At 36.4% G+C, this 22,756-nt stretch overlaps 1 protein-coding gene across 3 annotated transcripts in view; it reads left to right on the top strand.

Moving 5' to 3' along the window:
* Window positions 1-1,176: 1,176 nt before the first annotated feature.
* Window positions 1,177-22,756, top strand: part of TM2D1 (TM2 domain containing 1) — a 59,988-nt gene continuing 38,408 nt past the window's right edge. For 2 of the 3 annotated variants that reach the window (XR_009009803.1, XM_057557564.1), the window contains exons 1-3: window positions 1,177-1,388; window positions 3,321-3,390; window positions 13,606-13,714. Coding sequence is in view for 2 of the 3 variants with exons in the window: in XM_057557564.1 (XP_057413547.1) it covers window positions 1,203-1,388; window positions 3,321-3,390; window positions 13,606-13,714 (365 nt within the window). In the remaining variant the exon portion in view is untranslated. The remainder of the gene's footprint in view (window positions 1,389-3,320; window positions 3,391-13,605; window positions 13,715-22,756) is intronic. The other variant, XM_057557561.1, reaches the window with a different exon arrangement.

Here is a 22,756-nt window from a genome sequence, read left to right as displayed (position 1 = left end):
TCTTTAAGCATAAATGTTTTAATTTTAAAAATAGCATAGTAACGCTGCAAAATTGGTTTAAGAAAATTTTTAAATGTAGTTACAATACTAAGATATTATTGCAAATAGTTTCATGTCTTCTCATTCAAAAATGATACATCTTGTAATACATTATCTCAGGGTTGTCAAAGTGTGGTCTCTGGACCAGCAATATGAGCATCACCTGGCAATTCATTAGAAATGAAAATTATCCTGCCCTAGCCTAGATCTTCAGAATCAGAACCTGAGGCTCAACGATATGAGTTTCAACAAATACTCCAGGTGGTACTGATGCTCCCTAAAGTTTGAGAACCACTGCACAGCACAATTGTTCAAAATTAGTCCTACTGTGGATGGAGAGGCGCCACTCAAACTCAAATATTTTTACGTTAGAGAAAAACAGCTAAAATTTCACTAAAACATAGTACACATTTTGTTCCGTATAAAAGATACCCCCATTACTTTAGAATACATAGAAATTTAGAAAGAAGAGATGGACGAAAAAACCCTCCAACCTTTCACTTAGTTTAGTCGTAAACTCTTTGGTCTCCTCTTGTTTTAGGCCCTTTCCTTCACCTAAATTTTCACTGTTAAAAATAAAGGTGTATAAATGAATAAATTAAAAAATATATATATAACTTTTTTAAAGAAAAAAATTAGAAGAAAAAAGGTGTAGTGCTTATTTTTGTGATACAGTCCTCAAGATCAATTTGTACCAGCCTTCCAAAAAGTTCTTCTCTAAGACAACAAGGAGGCCATCATATCATAGTAAGAGCACAGTTTCTGAAATCGGGCAAACATTAATTCTATTCCAACTCAGTAACTAAGGCCAACATGTTCTTTAGCGTCTTTGAGTCTGGTTCGTTATCTGTAAACCCAAATCCTACCAGACTAACAGAGATAATGTTTGTAAAAGGTTTATCAAATTGCCGGGCGCCGCTGGCACTTTTGCTGATGGAAAAGCCGCAGCAGGCTTAGCTCGGGAGGAAGCCGTGGACGGACGTCAGCTGATTCTCCAAGCGAGCTGCCTCCTGATTCTCAAAGACCAATCGAAGCTCTCCCAGGTGATTCCGCAGGCCTAGAGGGATGACCTGCCTCCGACGGATGCACGGTCCCTTTAAGAGCCTCACTCCCGCTGCCGCCAGACTCCCGGCTTCGCCTAGGCGAAGGCGGAACCGGAAGTTATGGGGGACATGCCGGTCCCCAGCATGGCGGCCTCTCGCGTCTCCGGGCCGGTTGCTTCCGAGAGTGCTGCTGCTCGGCTCCTGGCCGCCCTGTGGGTCGTGTCAGTAACCACGGGACCTTGGGGAGCTGCCGCCGGCGGTGGCGAAGAATCACTTAAGTGCGAGGACCTCAAAGTGGGACAATATCCTCTGTGAGGAGCCCCCCCCCCCCAACCATGGGGCGAGGTAGATTCGGGGTCGAGAGTGGGTCGCGGCTCTCAACACGGGCTAAGGTTATACTGAAAGGAAAGGTGACCTGTGTTCTTTAATGACCGAGGGACCCCAGGCGGTGAAGAGAGATGTGGGGCTGGGACGGACAGAGGCTATCCTGTGTGATTTCCTTGGGATTTTACTGATCGTTGACGCTTCCTCTTGTGATCCCCCTTTCTTTTTTAAAAATTCATTTTTTTAACCGGTGGGTTTATTTGTTCAAACACGTAGATACTGAAGTATGTTGGGCCATGTTTGTAAGCACTGGAATTAAGTTAAAAGGTTGATAGACCCTACCCTGGAAATTTGCGGACTTCGGGGAAGACAAGTACTGTAGTTAATAACGATATAACCAATGTATGTTGCCCATTTATCGTTAACTTTACATTTATTACCTTATACTCTCTCGACCTACATGAGATCCCAGACTGCAAGGGGGCAAATTCCTGCTCCACTTTGTAACCGTGGACAAATTATTTGAATTCTGTTTTATCATGAGTAAAAATATAGATAACAGTGCTACCAACTTAAAGGTCTGTTGTGATAAATTAGTACAGGTAAGTCACTTAGAACAATGAGTAGGGGCTATATGTGTTAGCTGCTTGTTTACTGATGAGAAAACTGAGGCTGGAGGAGTTAAGTAGATCTGTTCATTGCAGCAGCTCTGATAAAGGGAGGAGGATATGAAATGGGAGTTACATTCAAATTAAAATAGGTACTTTTGTACAAAATTAGACAGTTTCATACAAATTGTAGAGCAGAAAAATTAATAGAAGCCGGAGATATAAGAAAGATTCTATGAGAGGAAATCTTAAAATTAAGAAAATTCGATGGTATTTTTAGGAGTTGAGGAGAGGCCGCCATTATTAAATTTTTACAGAATAGCTCTAATTTGCTGATTACCATTATGCTAGGAGTTTGAGAATCACTGACCTAGTAAGTTGAGTCCCTTTCTTGGCAAAAATGTCAGGGTGATTCTTTCTAATAATTGAGCAGTATGAAGAGTTGTGCTTTTTGAAACTTAGAAGTGGCTGAGCATACAAGATGACGTTAACTGGAAAATGTTTTTCCTGGCATAAAGATGAGATTTCCAATAGTGATTCAAAAACCCTAAAGAGGTGTCAGACTCTGTCTCCAGAGACATCCTGTGAGTACCTTACTTATCTCATATTAGTGTCAATAAAATATTTAGGAAACAGAACCCCGACCCCAAGTGTTGTGAACATCTATGAGAAGATAATTATTATATCCGTTTACAAAAGCTTAAGATCCTGTTGGGGAGACCATGTAGACCCACCTAAAACAACCGTCTTCCTCACAGTCTGATGGGAAGCACCCCCGGCTTGGAATCAGGAAATCTGATTTTACTACATATCACTCATACCACTTTGGATAAATCACTCAAACCTTGAGCATCAGTTTGCTTCAGTAATGTGGGGATAATAGTATCTACATCACAGGGTTATTTGTGTTACATGAAATTATGTATATGGTAATACTTGGGGCCTGTGAATAATTTCAGTCAGATATCTGGAAACTGATTTTTTTAACCTGAAGTTCACTTATAATAATTTGGTAAAGATTTTTATTTTCATTTTTTTTGTGTGCTTTGTGCTTAAACCTTGACTGATGTTCTATAAGCATAGCACCCTCTGCTAGAGTTTTTAATACAATTTTCCTGTAATAAATTAATATTCAGGTATTATTTAGTGACACTAAAAGTATACCTGTGCTTGTTGACTTGGACAAACTAACATCCTCTTTTCACATGTGAATATAAGCATAAATATATAAGATGACATGTTAAAGACAAGATGATAATGTTTTGTATTGGAATGTAGTTCATGTTTCCTTAACTTTTCTACATATATTTGTAAAGATCCAAAAATAAATGATGCTACACAAGAACCAGTTAACTGTACAAACTACACAGCTCATGGTAAGACTTCCAGAAACATGTTTTTTAAAATAATTTTTAAAACATTATTTCATAGGTGAATGTGTGATCGCTAACAGTAATTAATAAATGTGTTTTTTCTTGATTTACAACATTATTATTATTCAGTTTCCAGAACAACTTAATATTGGAGAACTGGCTAGGGGTTGTTAATATTTAATTTAAAAAATAATCCTATTCTATTAATTATATAAACTGAGAAGATTTTATTTTCATTCATTTTTTTAAAAAACCTTTGGAATCAGTTTATATAGCTTTCTTGTTGCCCTTTATTTATCAAGTTATGTTTTACAAAGATGTTTCTTTAGACTTTTAATTACTCAAAGAACTTGAAATGAGACTTTTAGTCCAATAAGGTACAGTGAGGAGCTATATCACCCATATCATGCACTTCTAAAATATACTTAGGTACATCCTAAGTATGAAAACAATATGGTAAGGATTTTAAGTGTGCATCAGTATTTTCTTAGACGTTTTGATAATGGATAACACCCTCAACCTAATGATTTGGGGGAGCTTCTGTTATTCCAAAAAATACGTAACGCTAGATAAAAATAAGTTGTTTAGCCTTCTAAAGGGTTATATGTTGGAAAGGAGGCAGATAGTTGTATGTTGGAGCTATTTGGATTTGGCATTCTTATATGACATGGTACATAATGATGGTCAATACCTAGTATTATTTTGAGAAAAGAACACCTATTGAATATATACTGATTGTTTTAGTGTTTAGACAGGAAATAAGACAATAATTGATGTTTTCTTTATAAATGAAAGCTACTAAACAGATTCATTATGGAAATCAGATTAAAAGGATTTTTTTAACTGCAAAAAACTTTCAGTTTTTCAAAAGTATCTTATAGTCAAATAACTGACCTCTTGATTATGAATTTGTATATATTTTTAAAAGATCTCCCTTCTCTTTTTTATCTCTTTATATTTTGACACACTGTTAGCCCCATTCTAGGCAGCAGAGATATTTGAAAGTAAATCGTGTTAAACTTTTATAACAGACGTTTTGCTAGTGTTCTGGAGTAATGAAATTTTATCATATAAACAGTAGTAGGTTATATATATATGAGTTTTATAGTAAATATTGCTCAATATGTGTACATTTAATTTAGATGTGTTAGACTTAAAGGAGCTTTGCATGGAATCCTCTCCTTTTTAAATTGCTTTATAAGTATATTCTGATTTGCCTGTGTTACAGTTCAGTCTTTTGTATTGTGCTCTCAGAATACAGAGAATAGTGTTAACACACATAAAGAAGAATGAGCTTTCAGATACTCAACCACGTATATGAAATATGTTGGAAATCTGTGAGTACTGTTGTGACTGAGGTCACTTTAAACTAGGAATCAGGCAGCCAGCCATCTCAAAAAAGCCTTTTCTAGTCTGCAGAATTCTTTGTAGGTATGAGGATTTTGAAGGAAATTATACAACTGAAAAGAATAGTTTCTGACCAAAAAGAGCTCTGCCCTCCAGTTAGGCGTCTCTTTTGTAAAATAAGTTTGAATCCACTTAAGTAATTATTGCTAAATAAGTTTATAAACAACTACAAAATCAAATGATCAGACTGCTGGGAAGTATAAAAGGACTTGGAGGTGTTATGGTCACGTCATGACCTGTCAGGTAAGTTATCATAGATGATGTAAGTGGAGAGCTGCAGAAAAATAAAAGGAAGGCTTTCTATATACAGGAATGGCATGGTTATTCATTTGGAGAGAATAAACCATAAGTGCCTAACAATCTGGAAACACATATAAAATGTTAAAAATTAATAAATAAATGACTTTAGATTATTATGATGACTTTAAAAAGAAAATAAAGTTTCTGAGACAAATATGAGTTACAGGGCTTCTGCATGTGGATTATAGTTTATGCATGACCCAGAAGTGTTCAGCCAAGATCTGGGATAGGTTCTACCAGCCCAGCCCTCATGAGGCTATGTCTGTCCACAGGATGCTTTTTTTAATTGTCCTTTTTAAAACACGCAAGACTAGTGGAGTGGCTGTGGTGAGTCACTTCTGAGTGCTGATCAGAGAGGACATCAAAAGGACCCTTGAAACATGCTTTTTGGTCCTGACATAGGAATATATTAGAGTTGTGAAAAGTGTGATCTCTCTCATTTCTCTAGCCAAAATTTTTCTTCTGTTTTTTTGAGTATATGAAGGACTATTGCAGAATCCTCAAACTAAGTTTAATTTTCTTAAACTATACTTTTTAGTAAGGAATGAGTAGGTGGAATGTTTTACAGAGAGGGGAGTTTGGAGGTAGAGAGTAAGAATCGGGACCAAAGGCAAAGGAGATTCAACTATGACAATAAACTGTTGTGGTCTTAAAGTGGTTACCAGTTAGCCCAATACCAGTTAACACGCATCTTTATTGAGAAATTATTTGTAATAGTTTAATAATTAAATTAAAATAATTAAATGGATCAAAACAACTAACAGTGAACATTTATATTATAAACTATTATTGAGAAATTTATTTATTGAGAAGTTATTATATGGCAGGCTTCTGCTAAATGGTATAGATGATACATAAAAGAAGACAATCTCTGCCCTCAAGGAGTGTTCTGTCTAGAACGTATATATACATAAAAACATATATAAGCAAGTGTTTTTAATTTTCTGACCAGTGAAATACAAAAGTATTTAAACTCCATTTCCAGAAATTTTGCTCTGGTCCTTTGGCAGAAGGTCTTTTTTATTAAGATGTTATTGAAATATATTTACAGAAAAGTACACTTAAATATAACTCAAATAAATTTTCACAAACTGAACACACCTATGAATGCTTCCAGATTAAGAAACAACCTTATCAACATGCTACGACTCTGCCCCATGCTCTCTTATAGCCACTACCCTGCCTTAATGATAATTATTATCCTAACTTCTAATAGCATAAATTAGTTATGCAAAGAGTGTGTTATTTTTAAACTTTTTATTTGGAGATAATTTCAAGCTTACAGAAAAATCACAAGAATAGTACAAAGAACACCCATACACCCTCTCCCCAGATTCACCCATTGTTAAACATTATCCTTCTGGCTTTATCATTGTGCACTCATGCATGCTCTCTGTCTCCCTCTGAATTTGTGTATATATGTTTTGTCCCTAAATATGTTTGTGTGTGTTTTCTAAGAATAGAGATATTCTCCTGACATAACCACAGTTCAGTTGTAAACTTGAGTAAGTTCAGTATTAATGCATGTACTTTACCATCCACATTCTGATTTTGTCAAATGACCCAAATAAAGCCTTGATAGCACTTTCCCCCAGTACAGGATCCCAAGATCAGGTTTTGCCTTTAGTTTTCCTTAACTTGGAATATTTCCACAGCTTTGTCTTTAATGATACTGACAAGTTTGAAGACTACAGTCCCCTTATTTTTAATAGAATGTTCCTCATTTGGGATTGTCTGATATTTCCTTACAACTAGATTTAGGTTCTGCATCCCAGGATGGAAAACTACATAAGTGATGGCGTGTCCTCTGCATCTTACAGCTGAGGGACATGATATCCATCTGCCTCTCATTGATGATGTTAAGTGTAGATCACTCAGACTTTTCAGTTAAATATTTTTTCCTTTGCAACTAATAAACAGTCTTTGGGGAGACTCATTTAGACCATGCAAATATCCTATCCCTCATCAAAAATTTCCCCTAGACTTAACATCCATGATAATTCTATCCCTGATGAATCATTCTTTTTTTTTTTTTTTTTTTTTTTTGTCTGTGCCACAAGGTATGCGGGATCTTAATTCCCTGACCAAGAGTCGAACCCGTGCCCCCTGCAGTGGAAGCACGGAGTTTTAACCACTGGATGACCAGGGAAGTCCTCCGAATCATTCTTTACTGTGATAGTTGCAAAATGATGATTTTCCAGCTCCAGCACTAACAGAGGAGAGGTGTCTTTTAACACTAGAAATATGAAGATAGGGTTGGCTCTTACCAACTTTATCTTTTGCTTTCACCCGAATTCTAGATTGACACATTTAATTATCCGGTCATTATGCAGTATAACCTGTTACAGAAATCATAAATAAAAGAGTCTGACCCTTTTATTTGACAGATCAGATCAGAGTGCAGAGGCATGATGTTAACTGGAGTAGGATCCCAAACCACCTCCTCTCTAGGTCAGTCCATTTTACTGTGATGAAACTTCATTGATTATTTTATTTCTAGTTTAGCTTTTTTGTATTAAAAAAACTGCTGCTTTTTATAATTGAGAAATAACAGTGTACCATGCTTAAATTGATGCCATCTAAATCCTAGACATTGGCCAGAGCCAAACATTTTGCAAGAAAACTGCAAATGGAATAGTTTTCAAGCTTGTAACATGTTGCTTAATTTTGTCAGCTAGTTAACATTTATTGGAAACTGGCTTCCTTAATCTCATCGTATTGATTTATTTTTGCTTGTTCCTGATATCAGTGTAAGCATGGCATTATCATGGTGTAATGAGAAGAGTACTGATTAAAAGTGATGAGTTAGTCTAGGACTTGTAGAATATTACCAATTTATGACACTTTGGTGAGTTCATTTAATTTCTTGGAACCTCAGTTTTTCTGTTTGTAAAAGGAAAAAAAGAAAAAAGGAGCATATTACTAGTTCTGTCTACTTAATAGTTCTTTTTTAAAATAAGGGTTGGGCTTCCCTGGTGGCGCAGTGGTTAAGAGTCTACCTGCCAATGCAGGGGACAGGGGTTCGAGTTCTGGTTCGGGAAGATCCCACATGCCGCGGAGCAGTTTAGTCCGTGTGCCACAACTACTGAGCCTGCGCTTTAGAGCCTGCAAGCCACAGCTACTAAGCCCACGGGCCACAATTACTGAAGCCCACGCACCACAACGAAGAGCAGCCCTCGCTTGCCGCAACTAGAGAAAGCCCGTGCACAGCAACGAAGACACAGTGCAGCCAAAAAGGAAGGAAGGAAGGAAGGACTCCTTTAAAAAAAATAAATAAGGGTCAAATGAAATTATAAAATATGTAAAAATGAATAAACTCTAGGGTTGTAGGCATCTATTGAATAGATTAATTTCATTTCACAAAATTATTAAATTTACAGCCACTCACATGTTATATTCATTCCTCATGTCAGGTTCATTCTCTTAGTCTTCTCAGTGTTGAAGTTCTCTAATTTCCTAGAGTAAGGAAGTTGAACACTTCCTCTAGCCAAGCATCATGCTTTACATACCATATGCTTTTAATACGTGTATAATAGCATTACAAGGGTCTTATTCCCATTTCACAGACTACAAAACAAGGTTCAGTGAGGTTTTGTAACTGGCCCAAAAGAACATACTAGTTAAGTGACAGAGTTTGGACTTAAACACAGATTCGTCCCATTCTAAAGTATTGCTTTTTGGAGCTTTCTATCAGTTGAAACAAATCGGATCAGTCTCAGTGTTTCTCTTTAATATTTTCTCATGTTATCTCACTATACTGGGAGCAGCAGCTCATCCATCCTCATTAAAGTACATAATTTTCATCCCTTGAAATAATTAGCTCATACTTCTGTCAGACTTCTCTAGAATTACTGTAGCAATGTGGTTTCCCCTTCACTCTGGTACTTCCACTATTTGTATCTTTCCTGAGGTTCTACGCCTAGAACATTGGGCATTTTTCTCTCCTTTATCTGTCTCATTAAATACAAAGCAGCTCATATTGAATACAAATCATTTCTTATATTAGAAATGATACCATAGCATTGAAAACTAAAATTGTCAAAATATAGGAGTTTGAACAATTAATAGTATCCAACCAAAAAATAGAAAGGTACGATTTAGTTTTTAATATTTTTATAAAGCATTTTTATAACTCACCTATAAATGTTTGATCTTTTAAAATTTTGTATAGGAACCTGTAATCTCAAAAAACAGTACATTTCTGTTAGGCAAGGTGTATTGGACAGTAACCCCAATGGGAATCATAATTACAGTGTTTTGTATTGCAACTATCTCTTTAAGATCTGATTTTAGATAGTCTGCAGGAAGATCTAACAAGGCTATAAGGCAAGAAAGTGACAGCTTCAAACAGCAGGTACAAGGTAGTAATACATTTAGAGGAAAATTATCCAAAATTTAGTAATAGAATTCTGTTTTATTGCACAATTTTCCAATCCAGAGCTTACTACTTTGAGGATTTGAAAAAAAATTAAGGGTGTTATTTGAAGAAAAACTTGTGTCTATCTATAGATCTTCCTGCAGGTCACTTCTTTGTGGAGGTGGAATGGTCCTCACCAAGGCAAAAAACTTTAATTTTTTTAAACCAGACATTGCTTTGACTTATTTACATGTCTGATGCCTTAACTGGAGTACATGTAGTCCTGGGGGTGGACAAAACTTTCCAAGAGGTAAACAGATATAGATGAATTAGTTTTCTAGGGCTGTTAGTAACAGTGTTACAAACCGGATGGCCTAAAACAGTAGATGTTTACTGTCCCTGGAGGCTGAAAGTCTGAAATCAAGGTGTTGGCAAGGCCATGTTCCCTCTCAAACTCTGGGTAGAATTTTTTGTTTCCTCTTTCGAGCTGCTAGGGGTGGCCGGCAATCCTTGGCATTCCTCGGATTGCAACCTAATCAATCCTAGTTTCTCTCTCTTTTTAAAATTTTTTTGGCCATGCTGCATAGCGTGTGAGATCTTAGTTCCCGACCAGGGAGTGAACCTGGGCCCTCGGCAGTGAAAGCCTCGAGTCCTAACCACTGGACCACCAGGGAATGCCCCACATTAGTCTAATCTCTGCTTCTGTCTTCACATTGCTTCTGCCTGTATGTCTTCACATCATCTTCTCCCTGTGTATGTTCAATTTTCCCTTTTTTAAGGATACCAGTCTTATTGCATTAGGGCCCACCCTAATAACCTCATCTTAACTTGGTTAAATTTGCAAAGACTCTATTTCTAAGCAAGGTCACATTCTGAGGTACTGAGGGTTAGGACTTCAACATATCTTTTTGGGAGGGTACAATTCAACCCACAGTGTGTCTAAAATAATCAGTTTCCAGATCCTCAGTTTTTATATGTGTATTTTTTCCTACAATTGATGTAAAATTTCTGAATTTTAAAGAAGAGCTTTCATATTCTTGGTTGGATCATAATGGCTATCAAATTGTTGTGGTATTTAGATTCCATTTTAAAGAATGCTATAATATTTCAATACTAAGGGCAGTATTTACAGTATGTTGGAAATAATATTTTTCCCAACAATTTAAATCCATGGTGAAAAATTTTAGATGTCAAGTTAAAAATGTGTGAGGGAGTATATGGTTTTAAAAAATTATTTTAGGGAGTGTGTGAGCCACAGTTTTTGAAGACCACTGATCTACAGCAGTTTTTCAACCTTAGTACTGTTAATGTTTGGGACTAGATAATTCTTTATTGTGAGGAGGCTGTCTTGTGCATTGTAGGATGTTTAGGAGCATCCCTGCCTCTACCCACTAGATGCCAGTAGCAGCTTCCCAGTAGTGGCAACCAAAAATGTTTCCAGACATTGCCAAATGTCCCCTGGAAAGCAAAATTGCTTTCCATCACTCCTTCATCATAGAAATAGAGCATACTGATCTCCTTTCAGTTGGTAACATAGAATTTATATTAGCATTTCAAACGTTTTTTAAAAAAATTTTATTTAATTTAATTATTTATTTATGGCTGTGTTGGGTCTTCGTTTCTGTGCGAGGGCTTTCTGTAGTTGCGGCAAGTGGGGGCCACTCTTCATCGCGGTGCGCGGGCCTCTCACTATCGCGGCCTCTCTTGTTGCGGAGCACAGGCTCCAGACGCGCAAGCTCAGCAATTGTGGCTCACGGGCCTAGTCGCTCCGCGGCATGTGGGATCTTCCCAGACCAGGGCTCGAACCCGTGTCCCCTGCACTGGCAGGCAGATTCTCAACCACCGCGCTACCAGGGAAGCCCCCAAACGTATGTTAATCTCGGTTTTGAGTTGTCTACTTACTATATAGCTCCAGTCAAAAGCATGACCTAAGATGGCAGATTGAGAGATATAACTTAAGGGACATGATAATAATTCATTCACAAAAGTCAGTACGTTTTATCCGTATATCAAGGCAGATGGCAAAACAGCTACATATAAATCATGTGTTAACTTTTGCCCTATCTCTGTAGATCTTAACTTTATAAGCTCTTGCTTATGTCTGGAGTCAGTGTGAGAAATGGCTATGTGGAAAACCTCTGTTGTTTTAAAAGTTCTAATTGAGGACCTTCTCTATTACATTCTCTTACCCTTGTGTCATGAACCAAACCAAATTCCCACAGTGGTTTAGAGGTGAATTGGTATGCTTTCTTTCAGTTATATCACAGTAGCTCTGTAAAGCTTTTTGCCTTAACTACCAGGAACCTCTGAGCTAAATTTGTGGTCAGTTATACTGTCTTCCCTTAGTTGTTTCCCAGTATAATTATTTCTTCACTCTTCCTCTTCCCTTAATTTTATTACTTTTTTTCTTGTTTAAGTGGTTCTCAGTTGTATTGAATCTATCTATGCCTTTTAGCATAAGCACCTCCTTGTGTTGGAAATGTAAATACATTAAATAAATAAAATTTATGGGACGGTATAGTTTGAACTATCAGTAACACACAGAAGGGTGCAAAGTCATTATAGAGTTTTTTTCCTGGCCTCATTCTCTCAGTGTACTACTCTGGCATAAAAAAGGACAGTGATTTGTTGGAAATCTTAAGATAATTATAGACAGAAAATAAATACCATTTTTCTCTCATAATAAAACTCTGGAGTCTGTTTTTTTGTTTGTTTGTTTGTTTTACACTATTAGACCAAGTTCTGTTTTCATTTTCTCAAAAAAAAAAAAAACCCGCTGTATTGTTGCTAAACATAGAGATAAGCATTTACTGAAACTAGCCTAAAAACATTAGTACCTTATAGTCAGAAACAGTGAAGGAGGAAAAGGCACTAACATGTATTGAATGCCTACTAAATGCTGTGCCTTACAGTAGGTATTTTGTATCACATTTAATCCCCACAATAGTCTTATTATGATCTTAGTGCTATTTTTATCTATAAGGAATCCAAGGTTCTGAAACAGGCAATGCACAGATAGGTCATTCTCATTCCGAAGTTCTAGCTTTTTTTTTTTCGTAAATTTATTTATTTATTTTTGTCTGCGTCGGGTCTTTGTTGCTGCGCGTGGGCTTTCTCAGTTGCGGTGAGCGGGGGCTACTTTTCGTTGCAATATGCGGGCTTATCATTGCGGTGGCTTCTCTTGTTGCGGGGCATGGACTCTCAGCACATGGGCTTCAGTAGTTGTGGCACGTGGGCTCAGTAGTTGTGGCTCGCGGGCTCTAGAGCGCAGGCTCAGTAGTTGTGGCGCACGGGCTTAGTTGCTCTGCGGCATGTGGGATTTTCCCGGACCAGGGATTGAACCCATGTCCCCTGCATTGGCAGGTGGATTCTTAACCACTGCGCCACCAGGGAAGTCCCCAGAATTCTAGCTCTTTACATGATGAGCCATAAAGACTTCAGGACAGTGCCGGCCTAGCACATAGTAAGCTCTGTAAGTGTTACTGCCTCTTATTATCATGTCATTTGGGGTATGAATAATGATCAAAATTACTAAATGCTGAGATAATACCCTACATCAAATCCTAGAGGGAAATAGAGAAACAAAAACCAAATTCTATACATTTAGAATAAATGAAAGTAATTTATTTAGAATAGATAAAGAGGAATCTTAGTTTATTGTAGCCATCATCTATAAGAACTTTATAAACTGAAAATATAAAATCAGATTATGTTAAATTTAATGAATTACCTAATGAGATACCAATAAAAATTCGAGAAGTATTCTTTATTCTAGAGATGAAGTAAAGGATAGTAATGTGCAATTCTTCCCTTGTTACCTTTGTCAGAGGCAGGAGGTTGAACTTGATGGGTCATGCATCTAACTCAGTGTGGCAATTGTTATGCTTTTGTGTTGAGACCAGTCTATCATATTATCTGCATCTTATCTTGTACGTGTGTGTGTGTGTGTGTGTGTGTGTGTGTGTATATATATATATATATATGTATATAAAATGTAGCTTTTCCTATCTAAATTAAAGTATATCATGTTATATTGGGAGGTGGTTTGTTTTAACATATTTTCTTGTGTGTATTGCTAGCTTTAGGAAAAAACATAATTACATACTTTTCCACAAGAAAAAAAATAATGGATTTTTTCTTTTTTCTGCCTTTAGTTCCATGTTTTCCAGCACCTAACATAACTTGTAAGGATTCTGGTGGCAATGAAACACATTTTACTGGAAACGAAATTGGTTTTCTCAAGCCCATATCTTGCCGAAATGTGTAAGTACCTACCTTACTGAAGCTAAATTTTCAGATTACTTGCCTATGTTGTATCTTGACTGAATGGAGTGAAGAGGAAAAGAGTTAATTTGTAAGGAGAATCCTGCACTAATATAATTTTTATCTTTTTGCTTTTGTCAGAAAATCTCTATTTTAAGTATGCATATTGTTATATAAATGCAGTTTACCAACCAAGTAAAGCTCAGTAGTTCACTATGTGGGATAAATAGAATGAATGGCTTCATGCCATGTCAGTTCAGCCAGTTTCTGCTACCAAATGGCTTATGAAAAAATTCTGTTTTCAAAATTTGGGGGCTTTCTCGAGTGCAAATAACGAATTGTGTACCTATAGTATTAAAAGAATGCTAATTAGTAATCATTTGCATTTTGAAACTTGGTTTCATTATTTGTAATAGGTTTGGATGATAAATGGTAATGTTAAACAGAATTCAAAAGTTAGTTTGGTATATTAAGACAAATGGTTTTATTTTGTTGGGAGTATTCTTTGTTTAAAGGACTTTTAAGTTTGCTATTTATTTTTGCTCCAGTAAAGCTAACAGTTTATTCTTATATTTATGCTTTGTCCTGAAAGCATGATTTAATTTTACCCGTTTTTATTCATTGTTGGCATTCTATGTTTACCTTTTACTGTACGTTGTTGCATTTTACATGATGGCACCTATTGTGCAGTTATATCAAAAAACAACCACTATTTGACTGTTTCTGCAAGTTCTATTAGAATTCTTAGAAATTACTATTAGAGTCTTTTTTTTTTGACCCTACTTCACTGAGTTAATGAGGGGCTTTAAATTCTATCTTGCTGTGTAATCCAATCACTTTAAGCTTCTTGGGTTCCAAGATTGCTCATAAGTAAAGTAAAAATTGTTAAAGGGAATTATTTCCAAAGTACTTAGATATGGTTTAGTCAGTTTTTAGATTTATAGATTGATGTTTCCAAATGACAAATAATTTGTTAAGTGTTGGTCCAAGGTTATAATACAACAACTAAGAAAATCATCCATTAAGAACAGCTACCATTCAGGTTGGACGTTGCAGGTTCATATTACCTATAATGGTTACACCACAATGATCTGCCACTTAATTTCCAAGTTAACTCTGATTTTTCTCTTACTGTCTCTGAGTAGATTAGGCTCAATGCAACTGAGCTGTACTAATCATGCTCACAAGACATTGATGTCAATTGTGATAGGAAATATAACTATCAAGGAAACTAGATACTCCAAGTCTACTGGCCAACTTATTCCCCTCCTGTCGTAAAGTCTACAATTCCAAAATAGAATTTGCTTGATGAGCATTGAATCAGAACAAGGGGAGTTAGATTGATAGATAATTTTTTTTTTTTTTTTTTAAGATTTTTAGAAATTTCATGTAATGTCTGAAACATTTATATTAACATATTTCCATACATATTTCCATACAAATACAAATATAAGATTTTTAGAAATTTCATGTAATGTCTGAAACATTTATATTAACATATTTCCATACATATTTCCATACAAATACAAATATAAGATTTTTAGAAATTTCATGTAATGTCTGAAACATTTATATTAACATATTTCCATACATATTTCCATACAAATACAAATATAAGATTTTTAGAAACTTCATGTAATGTCTGAAACATTTATATTAACATATTTCCATACAAATAACCCAATGAAAGTTTAGTATTAGTTGTTTTGTTTGTTTTTTTATACTGCAGGTTCTTATTAGGCATCAGTTTTATACACATCAGTGTATACATGTCAATCCCAATCGCCCAATTCAGCACACCACCATCCCCACCTCATCGCAGTTTTCCCCCCTTGGTGTCCATATGTCCATTCTCTACATCTGTGTCTCAACTTCTGCCCTGCAAACTGGCTCATCTGTACCATTTTTCTAGGTTCCACATACATGCATTAATATACGATATTTGTTTTTCTCTTTCTGACTTACTTCACTCTGTATGACAGTCTCTAGATCCATCCACTTCTCAACAAATGACTCAATTTCGTTCCTTTTTATGGCTGAGTAATATTCCATTGTATATATGTACCACAACTTCTTTATCCATTCGTCTGTTGATGGGCATTTAGGTTGCTTCCATGACCTGGCTATTGTAAATAGTGCTGCAATGAACATTCGGGTGCACGTGTCTTTTTGAATTACAGTTTTCTCTGGGTATATGCCCAGTAGTGGGATTGCTGGGTCATATGGTAATTCTATTTTTAGTTTTTTAAGGAACCTCCATATTGTTCTCCATAGTGGCTGTATCAATTTACATTCCCACCAACAGTGCAAGAGGGTTCCCTTTTCTCCACACCCTCTCCAGCATTTGTTGTTTGTAGATTTTCTGATGATGCCCATTCTAACAGGAGTGAGGTGATACCTCATTGTAGTTTTGATTTGCATTTCTCTAATAATTAGTGATGTTGAGCATCTTTTCATGTGCTTCGTGGCCGTCTGTATGTCTTCTTTGGAGAAATGTCTATTTAGGTCTTCTGCCCATTTTTGGATTGGGGTGTTTGTTTCTTTGATATTGAGCTGAATGAGCTGTTTATATATTTTGGAGATTAATCCTTTGTCCGTTGATTCATTTGCAAATATTTTCTCCCATTCTGAGGGTTGTCTTTTCGTCTTGTTTATGGTTTCCTTTGCTGTGCAAAAGCTTTAAAGTTTCATTAGGTCCCACTTGTTTATTTTTGTTTTTATTTCCATTACTCTAGGAGGTGGATCGAAAAAGATCTTGCTGTGATTTATGTCAAAGAGTGTTCTTCCTATGTTTTCCTCTAAGAGTTTTATAGTGGCCAGTCTTATATTTAGGTCTCTAATCCATTTTGAGTTTATTTTTGTGTATGGTGTTAGGGAGTATTCTAATTTCATTCTTTTACATGTGGCTGTCCAGTTTTCCCAGCACCACTTATTGAAGAGACTGTCTTTTCTCCATTGTATATCTTTGCCTCCTTTGTCATAGATTAGTTGACCATAGGTGCGTGGGTTAATCTCTGGGCTTTCTATCTTGTTCCATTGATCTATGTTTCTGTTTTTGTGCCAGTACCATATTGTCTTGATTACTGTAGCTTTGTAGTATAGTCTGAAGTCAGGAAGTCTGATTCCTCCAGCTCCATTTTTTTGCCTCAAGACTGCTTTGGCTATTCGGGGTCTTTTGTGTCTCCATACAAATTTTAAGATGATTTATTCTAGCTCCGTAAAAAATGCCATTGGTAATTTGATAGGGATTGCATTGAATCTGTAGATTGCTTTGGGTAGTATACTCATTTTCACAATGTTGATTCTTCCAATCCAAGAACATGGTATATCTCTCCATCTGTTGGTATCATCTTTAATTTCTTTCATCAGTGTCTTATAGTTTTCTGCATACAGGTCTTTTGTCTCCCTAGGTAGGTTTATTCCTAGGTATTTTATTCTTTTTGTTGCAATGGTAAATGGGAGTGTTTCCATAATTTCTCTTTCAGATTTTTCATCATTAGTGTATAGGAATGCAAGAGATTTCTGTGCATTAATTTTGTAACCTGCAACTTTACCATATTCATTAATTAGCTCTAGCAGTTTTCTGGTGGCAGTTTTAGGATTCTCTATGTATAGTATCATGTCATCCGCAAACAGTGACAGTTTTACTTCTTCTTTTCCAATTTGTATTCCTTTTATTTCTTTTTCTTCTCTGATTGCCGTGGCTAGGACTTCCAGAACTATGTTGAATAATAGTGGTGAGAGTGGACATCCTTGTCTCGTTCCTGATCTTAGAGGAAATGCTTTCAGTTTTTCACCATTGAGAATGATGTTTGCTGTGGGTTTGTCATATATGGCCTTTATTATGTTGAGGTAGGTTCCCTCTATGCCCACTTTCTGGAGAGTTTTTATCAGAAATGGGTGTTGAATTTTGTCAAAAGCTTTTTCTGCATCTATTGAGATGATCATATGGTTTTTCTTCTTCAATTTGTTAATATGGTGTATCACATTGATTGATTTGCGTATATTGAAGAATCCTTGCATCCCTTGGATAAATCCCACTTGATCGTGGTGTATGATCCTTTTAATGTGTTGTTGGATTCTGTTTGCTAGTATTTTGTTGAGGATTTTTGCATCTATATTCATCAGTGATATTGGTCTGTAATTTTCTTTTTTTGTAGTGTCTTTGTCTGGTTTTGGTATCAGGGTGATGGTGGCCTCATAGAATGAGTTTGGGAGAGTTCCTTCCTCTGCAATTTTTTGGAAGAGTTTGAGAAGGATGGGTGTTAGCTCTTCTCTAAATGTTTGATAGAATTCACCTGTGAAGCCATCTGGTCCTGGACTTTTGTTTGTTGGAAGATTTTTAATCACAGTTTCAATTTCATTACTTGTGATTGGTCTGTTCATATTTTCTGTTTCTTCCTGATTCAGTCTTGGAAGGTTATACCTTTCTAAGACTTTGTCCATTTCTTCCAGGTTGTCCATTTTATTGGCATAAAGTTGCTTGTAGTAGTCTCGTAGGATGTTTTGTATTTCTGCGGTGTCTGTTGTAACTTCTCCTTTTTCATTTCTGATTTTATTGATTTGAGTCCTCTCCCTCTTTTTCTTGATGAGTCTGGCTAATGGCTTATCAATTTTGTTTATCTTCTCAAAGAACCAACTTTTAGTTTTATTGATCTTTGCTATTGTTTTCTTTGTTTCTATTTCATTTATTTCTGCTCTGATCTTTATGATTTCTTTCCTTCTGCTAACTTTGGGTTTTGTTTGTTCTTCTTTCTCTAGTTTCTTTAGGTGTAATGTTAGATTGTTTACTTGAGATTTTTCTTGTTTCTTTAGGTAGGCTTGTATAGCTATAAACTTCCCTCTTAGAACCGCTTTTGCTGCATCCCATAGGTTTTGGGTCGTCGTGTTTTCATTGTCATTTGTCTCTAGGTATTTTTTTATTTCCTGTTTGATTTCTTCAGTGATCTCTTGGTTATTTAGTAACGTATTGTTTAGCCTCCATGTGTTTGTCTTTTTTACGTTTTTTTCCCTGTAATTCATTTCTAATCTCATAGCGTTGTGGTCAGAAAAGATGCTTGATATGATTTCAATTTTCTTAAATTTCCTGAGGCTTGATTTGTGACCCAAGATGTGATCTATCCTGGAGAATGTTCCGTGTGCACTTGAGAAGAACGTGTAATCTGCCGTTTTTGGATGGAATGTCCTATATATATCAATTAAATCTATCTGGTCTATTGTGTCATTTAAAGCTTCTGTTTCCTTATTTATTTTCATTTTGGATGATCTGTCCATTGGTGTAAGTGAGGTGTTAAAGTCCCCCACTATTATTGTGTTACTGTCGATTTCCTCTTTTATAGCTGTTAGCAGTTGCCTTACGTATTGAGGTGCTCCTATGTTGGGTGCATATATATTTATAATTGTTATATCTTCTTCTTGGATTGATCCCTGGATCATTATGTAGTGTCCTTCCTTGTCTCTTGTAACATCTTTATTTTAAAGTCTATTTTGTATGATATTAGTATTGCTACTCCAGCTTTCTTTTGATGTCCATTTGCATGGAATATCTTTTTCCATCCCCTCACTTTCAGTCTGTATGTGTCCCTAGGTCTGAAGTGGGTCTCTTGTAGACAGCATATATATGGGTCTTGTTTTTGTATCCATTCAGCCAGTCTATGTCTTTTGGTTGGGGCATTTAATCCATTCACGTTTAAGGTAATTATTGATATGTATGTTCCTATGACCATTTTCTTAATTGTTTTGGGTTTGTTTTTGTAGGTCCTTTTCTTCTCTTGTGTTTCCCACTTAGAGAAGTTCCTTTAGCATTTGTTGTAGAGCTGGTTTGGTGGTGCTGAATTCTCTTAGCTTTTGCTTGTCTGTAAAGCTTTTGATTTCTCCATCAAATCTAAATGAGATCCTTGCTGGGTAGAGTAATCTTGGTTGTAGGTTCTTCCCTTTCATCACTTTAAGTATTTCATGCCACTCCCTTCTGGCTTGCAGAGTTTCTGCTGAGAAATCAGCTGTTAACCTTATGGGAGTTCCCTTGTATGTTATTTGTCGTTTTTCCCTTGCTGCTTTCAGTAATTTTTCTTTGTCTTTAATTTTTGCCACTTTGATTACTATGTGTCTCGGCGTGTTTCTCCTTGGGTTTATTCTGTATGGGACTCTCTGCGCTTCCTGGACTTGGGTGGCTATTTCCTTTCCCATGTTAGGGAAGTTTTCGACTATAATCTCTTCAAATATTTTCTCTGGTCCTTTCTCTCTCTCTTCTCCTTCTGGGACCCCTATAATGCGAATGTTGTTGCGTTTAATGTTGTCCCAGAGGTCTCTTAGGCTGTCTTCATTTCTTTTTATTCTTTTTTCTTTAGTCTGTTCCGCAGCAGTGAATTCCACCATTCTGTCTTCCAGGTCACTTATCCGTTCTTCTGCCTCAGTTATTCTGCTATTGATTCCTTCTAGTGTAGTTTTCATTTCAGTTATTGTATTGGTCATCTCTGTTTGTTTGTTCTTTAATTCTTCTAGGTCTTTGTTAATCATTTCTTGCATCTTCTCAATCTTTGCCTCCATTCTTATTCCGAGGTCCTGGATCATCTTCACTATCATTATTCTGAATTCTTTTTCTGGAAGGTTGCCTATCTCCACTTCATTTAGTTGTTTTTCTGGGGTTTTTTCTTGTTCCTTCATCTGGTACATAGCCCTCTGCCTTTTCATCTTCTCTGTCTTTCTGTATCTGTGGTTTTTGGTCCACAGGCTGCAGGATTGTAGTTTTTCTTGCTTCTGTTGTCTGCCCTCTGGTGGTTGAGGCTATCTAAGAGGCTTGATGGGAGGCTCTGGTGGTGGGTAGAGCTCTTGATAGATAATTTTAATGATAAGTCACAAAAGTAACATAACCTGATATATCACTTTCCTTTATCAGGATATTCAGCATATGCCTACCAAACAGCCAGCTGCTAGTTAGCTACTGAGGAAAGACTCACTGACAAATTCTTAATTCATTGAGTGTCCCTTTTCCAGTTTACATATCTTCCTTCTCCTGTTGGCATATCCTTTTATAATATTGATACTTGACTAGAACTCCATCTCAGTGTTGCAGATATAGCCATTCTATAATGTATTCTTCAGCAACTGAAGTCTAGTAACTACGTCTGATTGGTTACCGAGTCACACACCTATTTATACTGGCCATCTGCATTAGTTGGAGCAGCGTGTTGTAACAAATGTCTTAAGAATTTCAGTGACTTAACACAGTAAATGTTATTTCTCACTCACATCATAGTCCAATTTGTGTTGCCTTGGAGGTCTGGATGGGGTGAAGGGAGTGGTAGTTGCTCCATGCAGTCATGCGGGGTCTTGTGCTTTCATCTTGTAGCTTTGCTTCCTCTAGTCCTTAGAGTCCTTTCCATTCAGCCAGCAGATGGAAAGTGGAGAAAGAACCCCTGCAGGAATGTTTTATTGGCCAGACATAAAATGATGGCATACATCACTTCTGTCCTCATTCCATTGGCCAAAACTAAGTGATGGCTGCACTTAACTGCAAAGTAAGCTACAGTATACAAAGGCATATCTCAGAGATATCGTGAGTTTGGTTGCAGACCAGTGCAATAAAGCAAGTCACATGAATCATTTGGTTTCCCTGTGTACATAAAAGTTATGTTTATACTATATGTAGTCTATTAAGTGTGCGATAGCATTGTGTCTAAGGAAACTATACCTTAATTTTAAAATAATGCTGTTGGAAAAATGGTGCCGATAGACTTGCTTGATGCAGGGTTGCCACAAACCTTCGACTTGTAAAAAATGCAGTTTATCTGTAAAGCACAATAATGCAAAGCACACCAAACAAGGTCTGCCTGTAGTTTAGTTGTATGTCCATGAGAAAAAGAGAAATGATTTGGTAAACAGTTAGACAAATCTCTGCTACACCACCAGTATTTAGATTATCCTTTAGGATGATTTATTTATGTAGGTAACTGCTTTTCTAATTTCATTCCCCTTACCAGCCAAGCTTTTTGAGAGGCTTGTTTCTATAATATTTATCTTTTATGAATTTTTCAGTCTAATGCAGTATGGCTTTTGGCCATACTGAAATTCACCAGCCATCTTTGTTGCTATATCAAATGGATATTTATAGTCCATATCTTAATCCTTCTACAGCATTTGGCATTCCATTTTCTTAAAACACTTTCTTTCCTTGACTTCCAGTATAAAACACACTTCTATTTCTTTTGATTCCTATTCCTTTCCTTCTTCCTTAAATCTTGATATTCCCAAGATGATGTCCTTGGTCCTTTTCTCTGCTTCATTCATCCACCCCTTTGGTTTCTCTCACCATCTTTATATAAAGGTCCTTTCCTTCAAATCATTTCCTCCTTTGTATTAGTGAATGCAGCTGTTCTACCCAGTTTCTTAAGCAGAAACTTTTGGAGTCATTCTCCTATTCTCTCATTCCCCACATTTCTTCTGGCTGCTTCTGCCTTCTTAGTATTTCCCAATTTTGTTTCCTTTTCTCTCCCACTGCTACTATCCAGTAGGTTATATTGAGTTTCTACAGAGTCTCCCAATTTATTTCTCTACTTCTAGTCTGGTGACCCATTACAATGTAGAGGGGGCACTACTGCCCTCAGTGTAAAATCTGACGTTCTTATAATATTAGATGCATAGACAGAATCTCTGGGTTGTTTACCATCTCCCCTAACTCCCTGAAAATGTCCTGATTGTGAGTCAGTGCAAAAAACAGGATCGTAAGCAGGAGACCGACGTGATCAGATTTGACTTTAAAATGATAACTCCAGCTACCTTTTTATTTCTTTACTCCTCTTTGCAGCAACTCCTTGAAAGAGTTATCTAATACTTCTTTTCTTTAGTTTTTTCCAACCTTTTTTTTTAATTGAGTTAACATAGGTTTGTAACATTATATAAGTTTCATGTGTACATTATAATTCAACTTCTGTATACACTGCAGGGTGCTTCTCACCACATCTAGTTTCCATCCATCATCATACAATTGATCCCTTTTACCCATTTTGCCTACCTCCCACCCCCCTTCACCTCTGTGTCTACCAG

Source organism: Balaenoptera acutorostrata, chromosome 1 (genome assembly GCF_949987535.1).
Source record: "Balaenoptera acutorostrata chromosome 1, mBalAcu1.1, whole genome shotgun sequence".
Taxonomy (NCBI): domain Eukaryota; kingdom Metazoa; phylum Chordata; class Mammalia; order Artiodactyla; family Balaenopteridae; genus Balaenoptera; species Balaenoptera acutorostrata.
This window is presented reverse-complemented; position numbering and strand designations above follow the sequence as displayed.